Here is a 16439-nt window from a genome sequence, read left to right on the forward strand (position 1 = left end):
TGAGGCAGGAGAATGGCGTAAACCCGGGAGGCGGAGCTTGCAGTGAGCTGAGATCTGGCCACTGCACTCCAGCCTGGGCGACAGAGCGAGACTCCGTCTCAAAAAAAAAAAAAAAAAAAAATACCTACTACAGCTCAGCCCATAATAGATCCTGGTAAATGCTGAAGAAATGAATAGATGAATACTGACTGTCTACTCATTTGTGTGTGTGTGTGTGCATGTGTGACCAACCTCACCATCAGCATCCTTGCTGGATCACTCGATCACCTGCTGGCTTCAGGATCTGCCATCCTACTGTGTGCAAAGCTATCATCCCCAGGGGCTCCCAGGCTAATGGGGGAAACAAAGCAAACACCATGCTCAGGACATAGACAAATGAATGTACAAAACAGTGATCTCACAGGCCTCCCTCAATTTTCTTCCAACTCCTTAGTAACATCCTCTCCATCCCTAGATTGTGTATGAAGGTCCTGAGCTGAACCACGCCTTTGGCCTGTGTCACCATGGCAACTACCTCTTCTGGACTGAGTATCGGAGTGGCAGTGTTTACCGCTTGGAACGGGGTGTAGGAGGTGCACCCCCCACTGTGACCCTTCTGCGCAGTGAGCGGCCCCCCATCTTTGAGATCCGAATGTATGATGCCCAGCAGCAGCAAGGTACCCCCTTGGGGCTAGGGGCAGCGTGGGACCTGGAAGGGGTGGTGGGACCTAGGCAGGGATTTGAGACTTCCCTGGGAGTGAAGGCACTTCCCAGGGATCCTAGGCTCTGACTTTTGAGGATCCTGAGAAGAGAACTCCCCCCAACACAATCTGATTCTCTGTTCCCCATTTCCCTTCCTGCCCCATGTCTGTGTCTCCTGTTCTTCAACATGATCTTCTTCCTCTCCATATTTCCTCTTTCTGTCCCCGTATCTTCATGTGTCTCCTCCCCTATCCCTTCTCTGGCCTCTCTTGACCTCCTCCTCCCCTTGCCCTTCTCCATGGCCCCTCCCCACAGTTGGCACCAACAAATGCCGGGTGAACAATGGCGGCTGCAGCAGCCTGTGCTTGGCCACCCCTGGGAGCCGCCAGTGCGCCTGTGCTGAGGACCAGGTGTTGGACGCAGATGGCGTCACTTGTTTGGGTATGAGGGGCCTGGCCAGGTGGGAGTGGGAAGCAGACCCCAGCAGGAGGACGCCTCAGACAGGGGTGGGGAGGCTCCAGGGTCCCAGTCAGAGATTAAGGAGGCAATGAGGGGCCCTGAGGGGGCCAACAGGAATCAAGGGAGGGGGTGAGCAAAGGCTCTGGGGGCTAGGAGGGAGTATAGGGAAGATGGGAGGCTGGGAGGGACTTGCGAGGGGATGGCGATTAGGGGAAACTGAGTGAAGAATGGACAGCTATGGATGGAAGGAGAAAATTATCCTTTACTTCTTTTAAATGTTTTTCTCCATTACTCAAGTAAAATAATAATAGTTCCAAATATTGGAAATTACTTTGGGAGGCCAAGGCAGGCGGATCACTTGAGGTCAGGAGTTTAAGGCCAGCCTGGTCAACAAGGCAAAACCCCATCTCTACTAAAAATACAAACATTAGCCAAGCGTGGTGGCAGGCACCTGTGATCCTAGCTACTCGGGAGGCTGAGGCAGGAGAATCACTTGAAGCCAGGAGGCGAAAGTTGCAGTGGGCCGAGATCATGCCACTGCACTCCAGCCTATGCAACAGAGGGAGTCTCTATCTCAAAAATAAATAAATAAATAAATAAAATTAAAAATATATATAATATATATGTTGGAAATTAGAGAGGAGAAAAAAGCCCAAATCCCACCAGTGAGCAGCACTACATTGTTAGCATTGTGGTAAAGTGAACACCATTCTTTTTTCCTCAGGGGGATTATGTTGTTTTTTACATAACTATAATCATCTCTTTATAAAATGTCTTCTGCCCTTTTTGGTTCAAGTGTCACAGCATTTTCTGTGTTATTATTGCATGATTTTAATAAGCCTTGTTTTTTCTAAAAGTGGGTTGTATTCATTGTAAAACTAAATAAGTAAGGCCGGGCACAGTGGCTCACACCTGTATGTAATCCCAGCACTTTGGGAGCCGAGGCAGCCGCTGCACATACTGTTCTGTTTCCTGCTTTTGTCACTTGACAGCATGTAATAAGTATGTAAGCAGCATTTTTAATGGCTAAAATATCTTTCATTTGGTAAATATAATGTAATTTACTCAACTGTTTCTCTACTGTTGGATGTTTAGGTTGTTTCCAGTTTTTTGATATAATCCCAACCCACATTTGTTGAGCATGGACTATGTGCTCAGCACTGTCACAGACATTTCCCTTGCAGTAATTTGTTTACCCCTAAAAACATCCTGGTGGGAAAGGTGGTTTTATTATCCCCATTTTACAGATGAAAAAACTGAGGCCCAAAATTAGAGCAGGATTCAAACCCAGGAAGTTTGACCCAGAGCCTGTTTTGTAATCATACCTCTGCTATTTCTCACATCATCATGCCTGCCCATATTCTGGATGGTTTCCTTAGGATAGAATCCCGGAAGTGAAAATGGGTCAGTGCAGCCATAGTGTACAGCTAAGAGGGAGAGGCTGGCGTCAGGAGAGGGCATTGACTGAGGGGGTTAAGGAATGGAGGGGCCAAGGTAATGGGAGGATCATCCACATGGAAGTTGAAATCACCAAGAATTGAACCAGGAGTGATTTTGGAGAAAGTGCTGGTGAGCCAGGAGCTAAAAACCCTTACAGATGACAGGGTGCGGCTTGGGAGCCTTCCAGAAGTAGAGGTTTGTATAGAAGCATGATGTAAGGGGAAGAACAGTCCAGGGAACAGCAGTGAGGAGCAAGGAGGACACATACCAGCCTCCAGACCCATGGTCCACGGGATACGGGAGGGGAAATCGCCACCCATGGGGCCATGGGAATTTTAAGATATTAGAGAGGAGTGAGAGATGAGTCAGACCAGGCAAGCGCACAGCTATGAGGTCTGGAGACCGAACTCACACAGGAGCCTGCACTTGTGGAGGTTACCAAGGCACAGACAAAGGATATCATGATTTAGCTGCTAATGGGCCAAGACAGATAGTGATGGTGAGGTGTACATGCTGGGGACAGGAGGGGTGGAGCCTGTGCGGTTCTGGTGCCTGTCTTCACTCCTGCTGGTGGGGTCGATGAAACTGTGAAAGAAAAAGTCCAGGGACCAGGGCAGGGCCCTGGGGTTCCCGGAGATGACTTTCAAGGGGCAGTTCATGGAGAAGGCAGAGAAGGAGTGGGGAGAGCCTGTTTGGTGGTGACAGAGGTATAGAGGCGATGGGCTCTCTTGGACACCATTTGATTCTCAGGTCACACTGAAGTACAGCAAGTATTAAGTAGAGTAAACACCACTATTATTGCTTGGGAAAGAATTGCAGTTTCCATCCAGATAATTTGTTCATGAAGAATTTTGTACTAGAAAAAATTACTTTGTATTATTAAAAAATAGTAAAACAAACAAAAATGGTGCAAAGGGCTTAGCACTTGTCCCACGACTGGGGTCTGACTTTCCCCCTCACGCTCCTGTGGTGCCCACAGCGAACCCATCCTACGTGCCTCCACCCCAGTGCCAGCCGGGCGAGTTTGCCTGTGCCAACAGCCGCTGCATCCAGGAGCGCTGGAAGTGTGATGGAGACAACGACTGCCTGGACAACAGTGATGAGGCCCCAGCCCTCTGCCGTGAGTCACCCGCCCTGCCCCACCCTGTTGGATGGCAGACCTGCAGGGCAGCTCAGCTCTGGCAGTGCCTATCCCAGAGCGAGCAGGAAGCTGGGGGCACCCAACCTCTCGCTGACCCCTGACTCATTCCCTCCCCAGATCAGCACACCTGCCCCTCGGACCGATTCAAGTGTGAGAACAACCGGTGCATCCCCAACCGCTGGCTCTGCGATGGGGACAATGACTGTGGGAACAGTGAAGATGAGTCCAATGCCACTTGTTCAGGTGTGGAATGGGGCTCAGACCACACTAGGCACCCCTCAGTCAAGGAGGCAGGGGAGACGAGGGGTCAGGCCTGGGAAAGAAAGAAAAGAACCCAGGGGCCAGGTTTGGTGGCTCATGCCTATAATCTCAGCACTTTAGGAGGCTGAGGTGAGAGGATCACTTGAGCCCAGGAGCTCAAGACCAACCTGGCCAACATAGTGAGACCTCCCACTCTCTAAAAAATTTTTTAAAATTTGCCAGGCGTGGTGGCGTGTACCTCTAGTCCCAGCTACTTGAGAGGCTGAGGTGGGAGGATCACTGAAGCCTGGGAGGTTGAGGCTGCAGTGAGCCATGGTCATGTCACTGCATTCCAGCCTAGACAAGAGCGAGACCTGTCTCTAAAAATAAAATAAAATAAAGGAGGAAAGGAATTTAGGGCAGAGGGGATGGAGCCCTGTGCAGGAGGGGGGTCTGCTATCCCCTTCCCAGCCTGGGGCACTGAGAGGGCTGAGCTTGCAGGGCATGGAGCACAGCTCTAGACTGCAGAGCAGTAACAAGGCAGGGTAGATCTTCTCCTGGGAGGATACCAGAGACCCCTTGAGAGAAAGAGTAAAGCATCCAGTAAGACCAGAGAGACGGTGTTGAATTCTCTAAGAGAAATGGTTTTGGATCCTTGGAAATAAGGGACACCAAAGGCAGAGAATAACAGGGAAGAAGAGGCAGTGAAGAGAGGGTCAGGACAACGAGTACTCACGCCCATCCCTGCCCCCCAGCCCGCACCTGCCCCCCCAACCAGTTCTCCTGTGCCAGTGGCCGCTGCATCCCCATCTCCTGGACGTGTGATCTGGATGACGACTGTGGGGACCGCTCTGACGAGTCCGCCTCGTGTGGTAAGAGGGATGGGCAGAGGGAGTAAGGCTGGGCCTGGGGAAGGGGCATCCTGAGAACATGCCACTTGGGGGTGCCCGAGACACCTGCGACTCAGTACTTGGGTGGCCTTGAGCAAGTTAATCTCGGTGGCCTCTGTGAGAGGAGAGCCCCATCATCACAGCATTGTGTCTCAGCAAACTCATGCAGGAAAAGCACTCAGCACAGGTCCTGTGTCTGCTGACTCATGGGGATGAGTGAGTGAGCGGAGTTTCCAGCAGAGGCACTGCTGTGGGGCCTTCCCCACCCTTCCTGACTGGGCTAAGGGCTGCTGGTTATGGGAGGGCCCCTGCACTCACCTGCCCAGTACCGTGGTGCTGTGTAATCTTGAAGGCCCTACTCAGCTACTTTCTTCCTCACAGCCTATCCCACCTGCTTCCCCCTGACTCAGTTTACCTGCAACAATGGCAGATGTATCAACATCAACTGGCGATGCGACAATGGTAAGAGCTTGCTCTCTTCACCTGCCAATTCCTAAGACAGCTAGAGGCTACAGCCAGGCCCTTCAGGGAAGGCAAAGGGCTTTAGAATCCAGCGGGGCCTCCCTCCAGGACACTGAATCCCTGCTGGGTTGCCTGGGAGAAAATAGAAGTCAGAAATGCCAGGAGGGAGTCACGATGGACCAAGGGGAGACCCTAGCCATCACCTTTTAGTGTCGTTCCTACCCCAGACAGGGCCTGAGCTGCCCACCCTCTAGTAGGGGTCGGGGGCCAGGGAAAGACGAGTGAGATGGGCCAGAGAGGCAGAGTGAGGAGAAACCGGTGCCTGATTCCTTTCTCCCTGCAAACCCCCATCTCCTGGAGTCCTTGGTGCACCCCTCAGGCTCTGGGCTTGAGGCTCGGAAGCCCACCTGGCGGTTAGCCATGGACCAGGTGATGTCAACCTTGAGCCACCGGGGCTATTGTGTGTGTAAATGTGCGGGCAGGTGACCGCCGTGTGTGGTGTCTCAGGGCTCTATTGGGTCTGCGTTGTGTTGTGACGTGCTGCCCCAGTGGTTCCTGTCCCAGCTGATGTGTGAGCAGATGTGTTGGGTCAGTGCCACGTTGCCCCTCACCTTTGCTGTGTCTCGCGTGCCAATGGTTGCCCCGGCGGTTTCTGTGTTTCAGAGAAGGATTGTGGGGACGGCTCTGACGAACAGACCTGTCCTGAGCCTGCCGGTCAGTGCATAGAAGCACATGCACCATCACCCAAAGCCCAGCTGGCCCCAGCCCCCTGCAGGTTCTCCAGGCCCCCACTCCAGAGCTGCTAGGATATGAAGAAAAAGCAACAGAGAGGAGGGAGAGCAGAAAACAGGGAGAAAGCAAATAGTGGACAGGAAAGAAGCAGAGAGGGCAGAGGGAGCCTCTCAGGAAAGGAGATGACAGAGAGGTGGTGACAAGAAGGCCAAGATGTAGGGGGAGGAGAGAGTTAGAGAAGCAAATCCAGTTGGAAAAGAGGCAGGAACATAATCCAAACCGCAGTCTCCACCACACGTCCCATAAGTGTGGAGGGTCAAGTTGAGTAGCCCCCACCCAAGGCCGAGAAAGCAGGAGCTTCCTTCAGTCAGCCTCAGTGAGCTTGGTCCAGAAGTGGCCCCCACCCTTGCCAACCACAGGCAGGGCCCCTGTGAGCCAGGTACCCAGAGCATGGTATTCAGCAGTGCCAGGCTCAGGGCAGGCCTGTAAAGCTCGTCTCACCCCATTAGAGAGGCCTTACCTGTACCCCACCTACCTCTCTCCCTCCAAAACTAGAGAAACCCCTGCCTTTTCCCCAAACACAAGCAGACCCCTGTTCCCACACCTGCCAGAAAGGGGAAAGGAATATTTAATGTTCCCTACACCCAGCCTTTCTGAGCTTCAGTGAAGGGCCCTCCAGGAGCCTTCTCCTCCTCCCCATTCCGACCACGTGGGCCATGGTGCATGCTGCAGTCTATGCAGTTTCTGTGTCTTTTCTGTTTGTTATTTTCCCAGCGGGGGGGTTGGGGTGGGCCGAGGGTGGGTTCTGGGCAGGGGGCCCAAGCTGGGATCACAGAGAAAGCTGCTCCACCAACTCCCTCTTTGCCTGTCCCCTTCTTCCTTCCCCCCAGACAATGACTGTGGGGACAACAGTGACGAAGCCGGCTGCAGCCACTCCTGCTCTAGCACCCAGTTCAAGTGCAACAGCGGGCGCTGCATCCCCGAGCACTGGACCTGCGATGGGGACAATGACTGCGGAGATTATAGTGATGAGACGCATGCCAACTGCACCAACCAGGGTGGGCACCGGGGGCCCATGGGGCGGGGATGAGATCGAGCCCCCTGCATCAGACACCCAGCCCATCCATCTTTCAGACCCACGGTGCGTCGGCCACCATTTGGGAGCCAGAGGTAGCCTAGGCATGGCTCTTGTCCTTCAGGAGCTCCCGGTCCTGTGGGAGAGGGAGGTTGCCAAAAAATAATTGCCACACACTGTTAATATCATGCGCTTTGCAGTTGGTGGCCTTGGGTTTGAGCTCCAGCTCTGCAGCTTATTATCTGGGTGGCCTTGAGCAAGTTACTTAATCTCCATGGGCCTCTGTGAGTTTTGTCTGCAAAGTGGGGTAATAATAGCACCAACACCACAGCGTTGATGTGGGGGTTTAGTGAGATCATGCACGAAGAGCGCTCAGCACACAGCCTGTGTTTGGTAAATAGTAGCTTGAGAAAAGGATGCTGCAGGCAGGGATGAATGAGCATGAGGAGACAGAGGAGAGAGGGGCTGGCTCCACAAGGCTCCCAGTGCCCTGGCCTCTGGACTCAGCCTCAGGGGTGGTGGAGGCCTAGTTTTCTAGAGGGATGGGATGTTTTCCTCTCAAGGGATGCTGGCTTTCTAGCTCTGGCCTATTATTACCATGGAGGAATGTAAACCCAGGGTTGCCTTGACTTCAGGAGAAATCAGATGTGCAGATTTTTATGTGGAAACTACCAAACTTTTAACACTACAGTGTTAGTTTCTCTCATCTCACAGTTCTAGAGGCTTGAAGTCCCAGACCCAACTGTTGGCAGGGTGGGTTCCTTCTGAGGCCGTGTGGGAGATTCTGTCCCAGGCCTCTCCCCAGCCTCTGTGGTTTGCTGGCAATCTTTGCAGCTCCTTGGCTTGTCAAAACTTGACCTGATCTCTGCCTTCATCTTCACAAGGTGTCCTCCCTGTGGGCATGTCTGTCACCAGATCCCCATTTCCCCTTTCTGTGAGGACACCTGTCATATTGGATTAGGATGCACCCTTATGACCTCATCTTAAGTTGAGCGTCTGCAAAGACACTATTTCCAAATAAAGTCATATTCACAGGTATTATCGGGTAGGACTAATATCTTTTTAGGGAATACAATTCAAGCCATACCAACTGGCAGTTAATTTTAGAAGTTTTAAAAGGCTGGGTGCAGGCCAGGCATGGTGGCTTATGCCTATAATCCCAGCACTTTGGGAGGGTGAGGTGGGAGGATCACTTGAGGCCACAGGTTCAAGACCAACCTGGTCAACATAGCAAGACCCCCATCTTGGGAAAAAAAAAAAAAGGTTGGGTGTGGTGACTCACACCTGTAATCCCAGCACTTTGGGAGGCAAGGCAGGAGGATCACTTGTTTCTAGGAGTTTAAGACCAGCCTGGGCAACGTAGTGAGACCCCTTTCTCACAAAAAATAAACAAAATTAGCACTTGCCTGTAGTCCCAGCTACTCAGAAGGCTGAGGTGAGGTGAGAGGATCACTTGAGCCCAGGAGGTTGAGGCTGCAGTGAGCTGGGTAACAGAATCAGACCTTGTCTCAAAAGAAAAAAAAAAAGTTTTAAAAAAAACTACAGACCAAACTCTTCCTGCAGGCCTCATCTGACCCATGGACCATCAGATTACAGCCTCTGCCTTACAGAGTTAGGGCACATTCCCACCCTAGTAGGAAAAGACTGTAATCTGATGGTCCATGTTGAGTGCCCACCTTGAGCCCCGCCCTGAGAGGGAGGACAGCTAAGGCTACAGGAAGCTCAGGAAATAGTCTCCAGGGCCATCTCTGTGAAGGGGAGGGTAAGGGGCACAGGTGATATCCCTTGGGGTTCTGAGAAGGGGGCCTCTGGAGGCTGCGTGGTGTGGTGAGAAGAGCTCCCTGCCCCTCCCAGATAAGCTGGGCAAATTTGGACAAGTTGCTTCCCCTGAGCCTGGGCATCCTCCTGTATGAAATGAGCTGAGGTATGTGAGGCCTGGCATGGGGGAGCAGGATGTCACTACTGGTAGCAGTTGTTAACTATGGTATGAGCTGGATGATCTGGGACCATTCAGGAGGAGTTGTGTTTAGACTGCAGGTAAATGGACAGGAGGGAGGGTCTTCCAGTGGGGATGGCATGGTCTGGAGAATGCTGTCGTCAAGACTTACAGGGTGAAATTGAGCACTTCTGTAGGGTGACAGTGGTGCCAGGTGGGGCCGTTCAAACCGAGGGAAAGGCTCATGCAGGGACAGTGGGGAATGAGGCTGTCCTCAAAGGGGGCAGATGATGACAGCAGGTGTAAATCAGTAAGAGGCTTGATTTGGGAGGCATGGGAACCTTTGAAGGATTTCCAAGCTGGAAGGTGCTGTGATGTAGGAGATGATTTCGGAACACAGCCCTGGAGGAAGATTAGATTGAAAAGAGGTTCAGGGGCCCCAAGAAAGGAAAATCAGTTCAGAGACTGCTGCTGAAAGTCCCGGCATGAGATGAGAACATCAGCCGGGTCCAGGGTAGGGAAGGGGGAGGAGCAGGGTGCCTGTGGCAGCATGAGTGTATGAGTGTGAGACTCCACCAGGCAGTGCTCCTGCTCCTCTCCAGGCCTCCTGAGTCAGATCTCAGGACAGCAGCCAGAGTGATCCTGACAACATAAGTCAGATCATGCCCCAGCCCTACCCTCAAGCCTATACTGGTTCCCTGCACCCTTGGAACGAATGCCAAGTCCCTCTGCATGGCCTGCAGGGCCCCCTCCCCTACCCCTCTGACCTGCATTCCTGCCCTCTCCTCCCCCTGCGCTCTACTCCAGCTGTGGTGTTTCCTTTTTTTTTTTTTCTTTTTTTTTGAGATGGACTCTTACTCTGTCGCCCAGGCTGGAGTGCAGTGGTGCAATCTTGGCTCACTGCAAGCTCCGCCTCCCAGGTTCACGCCATTCTCCTGCCTCAGCCTCTGGAGTAGCTGGGACTACAGGCGCCCGCCACCACACCCGGCTAATTTTTTGTATTTTTAGTAGAGATGGAGTTTCACCGCGTTAGCCAGGATGGTCTCGATCTCCTGACCTCGTGATCCACCTGCCTTGGCCTACAAAAGTGCTGGGATTACAGGCGTAAGCCACTGCGCCCGGCCTGTGTGGCGTTTTCTGAAGTGCCAGCATAGTCCTGTCTCGGAGATGAGACTTTGCAGCGGCTGTTCCCTTTGCCTGGAGTGTGCCTCCAGGGATCCTCCGGGCTCACTCGCTCTTCATGCAGGCCTCTGCTCAGATGCCTTCTGCCCAGAGGCCTTCCCTGACCATCTTACCTGACAGATCACCCCCATCGCTCTCAGCCTTTACCCAGCTTTATCTCCATAGCTTTATCAATACCTGAAATTACAGTCGAGATTTATAGGTTATGTCTTGTCTGTGTTCCCCATTAGAACCTAAGCTCCATGAGGGTAAGGACTTTGTCTGGTTCAGTACTGGCCCCAGGACAGTGCGTGGCACACAGGAGACACTCAGTAAACATTTGTGGCATGAATGAATGAAATAGAGGCTAAGGTGGTGGGCATTTGGGCTCAGGCCTTAGCAAATTGCTTCTTCAGTCGACATCTCCTGTGTCAATGTGGGGATTAGATGAGATGATTGTGGGCCCTTGGAGGTGTGATGCCTCCTGACTCTACTACTGAGTTGGTGCTTCCAAGGAGTGTCAGCAAAACTCGGCAGACTCTCCAGGCCTGCCTCTGCTCACAGCCCCAGGTTGGGCATACCGAGGTTGCAGGGCGCAGGGATGAGGAGGGCTGACCTGGGCAACCCCTCCCTCCTGAGGCCCTCTCCTGTCCCTCTGCAGCCACGAGGCCCCCTGGTGGCTGCCACACTGATGAGTTCCAGTGCCGGCTGGATGGACTGTGCATCCCCCTGCGGTGGCGCTGTGATGGGGACACTGACTGCATGGACTCCAGCGACGAGAAGAGCTGTGAGGGAGTGACCCATGTCTGCGACCCCAGTGTCAAGTTTGGCTGCAAGGACTCAGGTGAAGAGGAGCGTTGGAGGGCATCTGGAACAGCACAATGTGGGCAGGAGGAGACCCTGTTGAGAGCAGAGTAGCAGCAAGGGGGATGGCACTGTGCTGTGTGGCGTGGGGCTGGGGACAGTGCAAGGCAAAAGGCAGTCCAGAGGAAGCTTGTGTATCATGGGTGGGGGAAGGCATGAAGGGCCAGGGCCGGCACAGAGGACCCCAGGAGCCAAAACCCTTGCCAGAGTTGAGCTTCAGCACCTCCTGCTGCAGATTCCTGCCTTCTTTGTTGCCTATGTGAATCTGACCCAAAAAGCCTCAGGGTTCCTCGTGGACCCCACAGCGTTGCAATCCTGACCCTATTAGAGAAGCCCATGGGGCCTGGAAGGAAGGGCAGGGGGAGCCCCCAGTCCCTAGGCCTGGGCCCTCATAATGCACCTGTCCCTCAGCTCGGTGCATCAGCAAAGCGTGGGTGTGTGATGGCGACAACGACTGTGAGGATAACTCAGATGAGGAGAACTGCGAGTCCCTGGCCTGCAGGCCACCCTCACACCCCTGTGCCAACAACACCTCAGTCTGCCTGCCCCCTGACAAGCTGTGTGATGGCAACGACGACTGTGGCGACGGCTCAGATGAGGGCGAGCTCTGCGGTGAGACCTGGTCCCAGGAGAAGGGTGGGGAGGGTGACTGGGTAGGAGTCTGGACTAAGGCCAGTCTGGGGGGGACCTGAGTCTAGGAGAGAGCAGCTCTGGCAGCCGGGCAGGCAAGCAGCACCCAGGGTGGTCACCAGCAGCCTGTGTGGACCTGGCGCTCCCCATGGCGCTGTGGTGAGCGAGCCACACCATTAGAGCAGTTTATCCACAAGGCATCCCTAAGGGCCAGGAGCTCTGTTCTCTCCATTTTACAAATGGGAGCACTGAGGCATAGAGGGGTTCCATAGTGGTCCCCCAGACCTGGGCCAAGGTCGCACAGCTCCTAAACTGCTGTGGAGACATGGACCCCTCGCCCACATACATACCACAGAGAGGTGTGGAGTGGTCTTTTGGAGACGAAGACACCAGGATTGAGTGCTGATGGTCAGGGCAGGCTTCCTGGAGGATGTGGGGATTACATGGGGTTCCCAAGGACAGGCAGAACTTGCAGAGTGAGTGAGAAGGCATGGGGGTAGGTGCGGTGGCTTCATGCCTGGCATTCCAGCACTTTGGGAGGCTGAGGCAGGCAGATCACTTGAGCTCAGGAATTCGAGACCAACCTGGCCAACATGGCGAAACCCTGTCTCTACTAAAAATACAAAAATTAACCGGACATGTCTGTAGTCCCAGCTACTTGGGAGGCAGAGGCAGGAGAATTGCTTGAACCTGGGAGGCGGAGGTTGCAGTGAGCCAACATCCTGCCACTGTGCTCCAGCCTGGGCGACAGAGCGAGACCCTGTGTCAAACAAACAAAGGCAAGGGGAGGAGGGTGCTCATTCAAAACCAAAAGAAATGAGGTTGGGGGAGTCCGGGAGTCAGGGAGGACCATGTGGTGTGACTTGGGGATAAGGAGCAGAGCAGCCTTATCTGGTCCTCTTAGCTAGGCAGAGCCCCCAGTTCCTTGGAAGGGAGGAGTGGAAGATAAGGCCACAGGGACTGGCTGGGAGAACTGCCTACAGGCCGTCCGTCAGGCTGGCAGGTTCCAGGGTGTGCCAAAGGACCCAGGGCAGGATAGGTCCTACCGCACCCCACCCCAAACCCCTCCAGATCAGGAAAGATCAGCACAAGGAGACTGGACCTAAGGACCTCCCAGGGTCCCTCCCAGGGAGGCAAAAAGCTGGGGCCCCCGCCCTGGGCCCAAGAAGGGAGGGCCATATTGAGACCAGACAGAGCTATTGAGGGGTGCTCCCTGTGGGAAGGGGAGGTATGGTGCCAGCTGGTGGGTGCAGGGGTCCCAATTCTGGTCCTGAGGGAGCCCAGGAAGTCTTGGGCTGAAGCTCAGCAGGAATGGAGACAAATAGGGCCGTAGGCAGGGCACGAGGACTTGGTCTAGGCTGCCCTGGACTTGGCCCAGCAGGGCTGTGGTCTTGCCTCCTCTCAGCTTCTGACCCTGGGTCTGTTCCCTGCCTGCCCCTCCCCCAGACCAATGCTCTCTGAATAACGGTGGCTGCAGCCACAACTGCTCAGTGGCACCTGGCGAAGGCATTGTGTGTTCCTGCCCTCTGGGCATGGAGCTGGGGCCCGACAACCACACCTGCCAGATCCAGAGCTACTGTGCCAAGCATCTCAAATGCAGCCAAAAGTGCGACCAGAACAAGTTCAGCGTGAAGTGCTCCTGCTATGAGGGCTGGGTCCTGGAACCTGATGGGGAGAGCTGCCGCAGCCTGGGTGAGACAACAGTGAGGTGTGGCAGGGCAGGCCGAGGCAGGCCTCTGAGCTGCAGTGGGTTGGGCTTGGCGGCCAGGTGCCAAAGGCTGAGTTTTCCACCCTAGCCCCCAGTGCCGGGACCAGCAGAGACCTGCCTGCGCCCAAACGGGTGGCACGCAGGCAGCTAGCCCCCCGCTGACCCCGTCACATCCCTCCCACCCTAGACCCCTTCAAGCCGTTCATCATCTTCTCCAACCGGCATGAGATCCGGCGCATCGATCTTCACAAAGGAGACTACAGCGTCCTGGTGCCCGGCCTGCGCAACACCATCGCCCTGGACTTTCACCTCAGCCAGAGCGCCCTCTACTGGACCGACGTGGTGGAGGACAAGATCTATCGCGGGAAGCTGCTGGACAACGGAGGTGACTACCGATTGCTGCCAGGCGGGATGCACACAGGCGGAGCACTTAGGCGCTAGGGGCACAGGTCCCATCCAAGTGGCCCCAAAGCAGAGGCTTAGCTCCCCCATCCCCCACACTTCTGTTAATTGGGTTAGATTTTGCTGTGGGTCTCCATGCCTGACGCCCCGTAATTATCGTCAGCAGAACTGCCAGCCTGATAATTAACAAAATGATCACCCTTACCTTGGAATGGCCTGGAGCTCTGCTCCCCAGATCTAGAATTGCAGGCTTGAAAGAAAAAAGCCACTTAGGAGAGGCGTACCTGAACCCTGCCTTCTGTCCCAGGCAGCATGGCGCACCCCAGACTTCCTTCAGTCACACGCGATAGTGAGTGCCCACTGTACACACTGGGCAGTGGGCATGAAGCAGTGATCAAAACAGGCTGTTTTCAGTTGTGTGGTCAAGGAAGGTCCCCTGAGAAGGTGACATCTGAGCAAAGACTTGGAAGAGCCACATTTTACTAGAGAAGTTTGTATTGTTTGTAATAAGGAAAACTTGAAACCATTACAAATTTCCATCAACAAGGGGAGGCTAAGTAAACTGTGATGATATTCACACTGTGCAACAGTCTCTAAAACAATGAGGCACACACATAATGTGTTAGCGTGGAAAAATCTTTATGGCAGTCACTTGAGCTCAGGCAGTTGAAGCTGCCGTGAGCCATGATCATGCCACTGCATCCAGCCTTGGTGACAAAAGACCCTGTCTCAAAAAAAAAAAAAAAAAAGTTGGGGAGACAATAGGAGTCCTACTCTTGAATATGGGCACATCAGAAACTTTGGCAGAGGTTCCAGGGATGAGGGTGGGTCATCGAGGGCTCCCAGGATTTCACACATTCATGCACAGCTCCCCAGGAAAGGCTAACCTTTCACTGCCCTCTCTTCTCCAGCCCTGACTAGTTTTGAGGTGGTGATTCAGTACGGCCTGGCCACACCCGAGGGCCTGGCTGTAGACTGGATTGCAGGCAACATCTACTGGGTGGAGAGTAACCTGGACCAGATCGAGGTGGCCAAGCTGGATGGGACCCTCCGGACCACTCTGCTGGCCGGTGACATTGAGCACCCAAGGGCAATCGCACTAGATCCCCGGGATGGGTGAGGACCCTGCCCAGCCCTCTCCTGGCCCCATGGCCCCCCTGAAGTCCCATTCAGCCTGGCCAGGGACACCTTACTTCTCAGTGCCATTTGCCTCCTCCCACTCTCTACCTAGGATCCCACCACAGTCCCTCCCCAAGGGCCCCAACTTTAGCCCTCCTGACCCCTCCCCACTCCCCAGGATCCTGTTTTGGACAGACTGGGATGCCAGCCTGCCCCGCATTGAGGCAGCCTCCATGAGTGGGGCCGGGCGCCGCACCGTGCACCGGGAGACCGGCTCCGGGGGCTGGCCCAACGGGCTCACCGTGGACTACCTGGAGAAGCGCATCCTTTGGATTGACGCCAGGTCAGTGCCCTCTATGCCCTGGGGAGGCCCAAGTCTGTGGCACCAGGACAGGGTGGGGAGGGAACTGTGGTGACAAGGGTGGTGACAAGCCCCAAGGGATCTAGAACTAGGAACGGTGGCAAAGGATTGGGCACAGGAGAAGGACGGAGGGGCATGGGGAAACTGGGGCTGAGGGGAGGGGGCGGGTAGAGGAGGCGGAAGCAGGGACATCAGCTGTGGTTATTCACACTGTACCGTCGTCTCCACTCACCTGTCTTCTCCCTGTGTTCCCTCTGCTGGGGCTGTGTCTGCCCAGAGGGAGGGGAAACTTCTTTCTAATTGGTCTGCCCTGGGAGGGTGCATTTTTCTGACTTTCATCAAAGCCCTGAGTGCTGACAGCAGCCCTGGGGAGAAGTGACTGAAAGATTCCCTTGGGGCTTGGGAATTGGGGCCTGAGAGCTGAAACCTGGACCTGTTGGGTTCTCACACCTTGGTCATTCTGTCTATCTGCTCTGGCCAGCCGGGCTTAGGGGAGGGAATGGTCCTGTGCTCTTCGCTGGGAGGGGGCTGTGGCCAGGGCCCAGAGGATGGGCGCCTGGGCAGAGCTCTGAGGGCTGAGATCCCAGCTGGCATCCTCATTCTGCTCCATCATGCTCTCAGGTCAGATGCCATTTACTCAGCCCGTTACGACGGCTCTGGCCACATGGAGGTGCTTCGGGGACACGAGTTCCTGTCGCACCCATTTGCAGTGACGCTGTACGGGGGGGAGGTCTACTGGACTGACTGGCGAACAAACACGCTGGCTAAGGCCAACAAGTGGACCGGCCACAATGTCACTGTGGTACAGAGGACCAACACCCAGCCCTTTGACCTGCAGGTGTACCACCCTTCCCGCCAGCCCATGGGTAAGGGGCTCAGGGCCTCGAGCCAGAAGGGAGCCAGCAGCCTCTTTAGAAGCTCTAGAAGCTCTTAGGAGAGGAGAGGGCAGTGAGAACAGGAGCAAGTGTGCTGGGACGGCATGGGTGGGCCGGCTGTTGACAGAGGCACTGTCTAGCAGCAGAGAAGGGTCTAGCAGTAGTGGCTGCTGGAACAGGGGGAGGAGAGTGGGTGAGGGAGGGGTGATCCATGTAGGGAGCAGCAAGTCACAGGATTCTCTGGCTTCTTCTCTTCCCCACCC

The 16439-nt window shown here is 54.6% G+C and overlaps 1 protein-coding gene across 2 annotated transcripts in view; it reads left to right on the forward strand.

The window, feature by feature from the left end:
- Positions 1 to 16439, forward strand: part of LRP1 (LDL receptor related protein 1) — an 85266-nt gene that overhangs the window by 34335 nt on the left and 34492 nt on the right. The window contains exons 14-27 of one of the 2 annotated variants that reach the window (XM_008003739.3): positions 455 to 656; positions 997 to 1122; positions 3560 to 3700; positions 3839 to 3964; positions 4717 to 4833; positions 5233 to 5313; positions 6936 to 7103; positions 10879 to 11061; positions 11493 to 11693; positions 13158 to 13403; positions 13607 to 13804; positions 14733 to 14937; positions 15119 to 15283; positions 15923 to 16167. In XM_008003739.3, coding sequence (XP_008001930.3) covers positions 455 to 656; positions 997 to 1122; positions 3560 to 3700; positions 3839 to 3964; positions 4717 to 4833; positions 5233 to 5313; positions 6936 to 7103; positions 10879 to 11061; positions 11493 to 11693; positions 13158 to 13403; positions 13607 to 13804; positions 14733 to 14937; positions 15119 to 15283; positions 15923 to 16167 — 2404 coding nt within the window. The remainder of the gene's footprint in view (positions 1 to 454; positions 657 to 996; positions 1123 to 3559; positions 3701 to 3838; positions 3965 to 4716; positions 4834 to 5232; positions 5314 to 6935; positions 7104 to 10878; positions 11062 to 11492; positions 11694 to 13157; positions 13404 to 13606; positions 13805 to 14732; positions 14938 to 15118; positions 15284 to 15922; positions 16168 to 16439) is intronic. The other variant, XM_073020874.1, reaches the window with a different exon arrangement.

The sequence above is a fragment of the Chlorocebus sabaeus genome, chromosome 11, assembly GCF_047675955.1.
Source record: "Chlorocebus sabaeus isolate Y175 chromosome 11, mChlSab1.0.hap1, whole genome shotgun sequence".
NCBI classification, from domain to species: domain Eukaryota; kingdom Metazoa; phylum Chordata; class Mammalia; order Primates; family Cercopithecidae; genus Chlorocebus; species Chlorocebus sabaeus.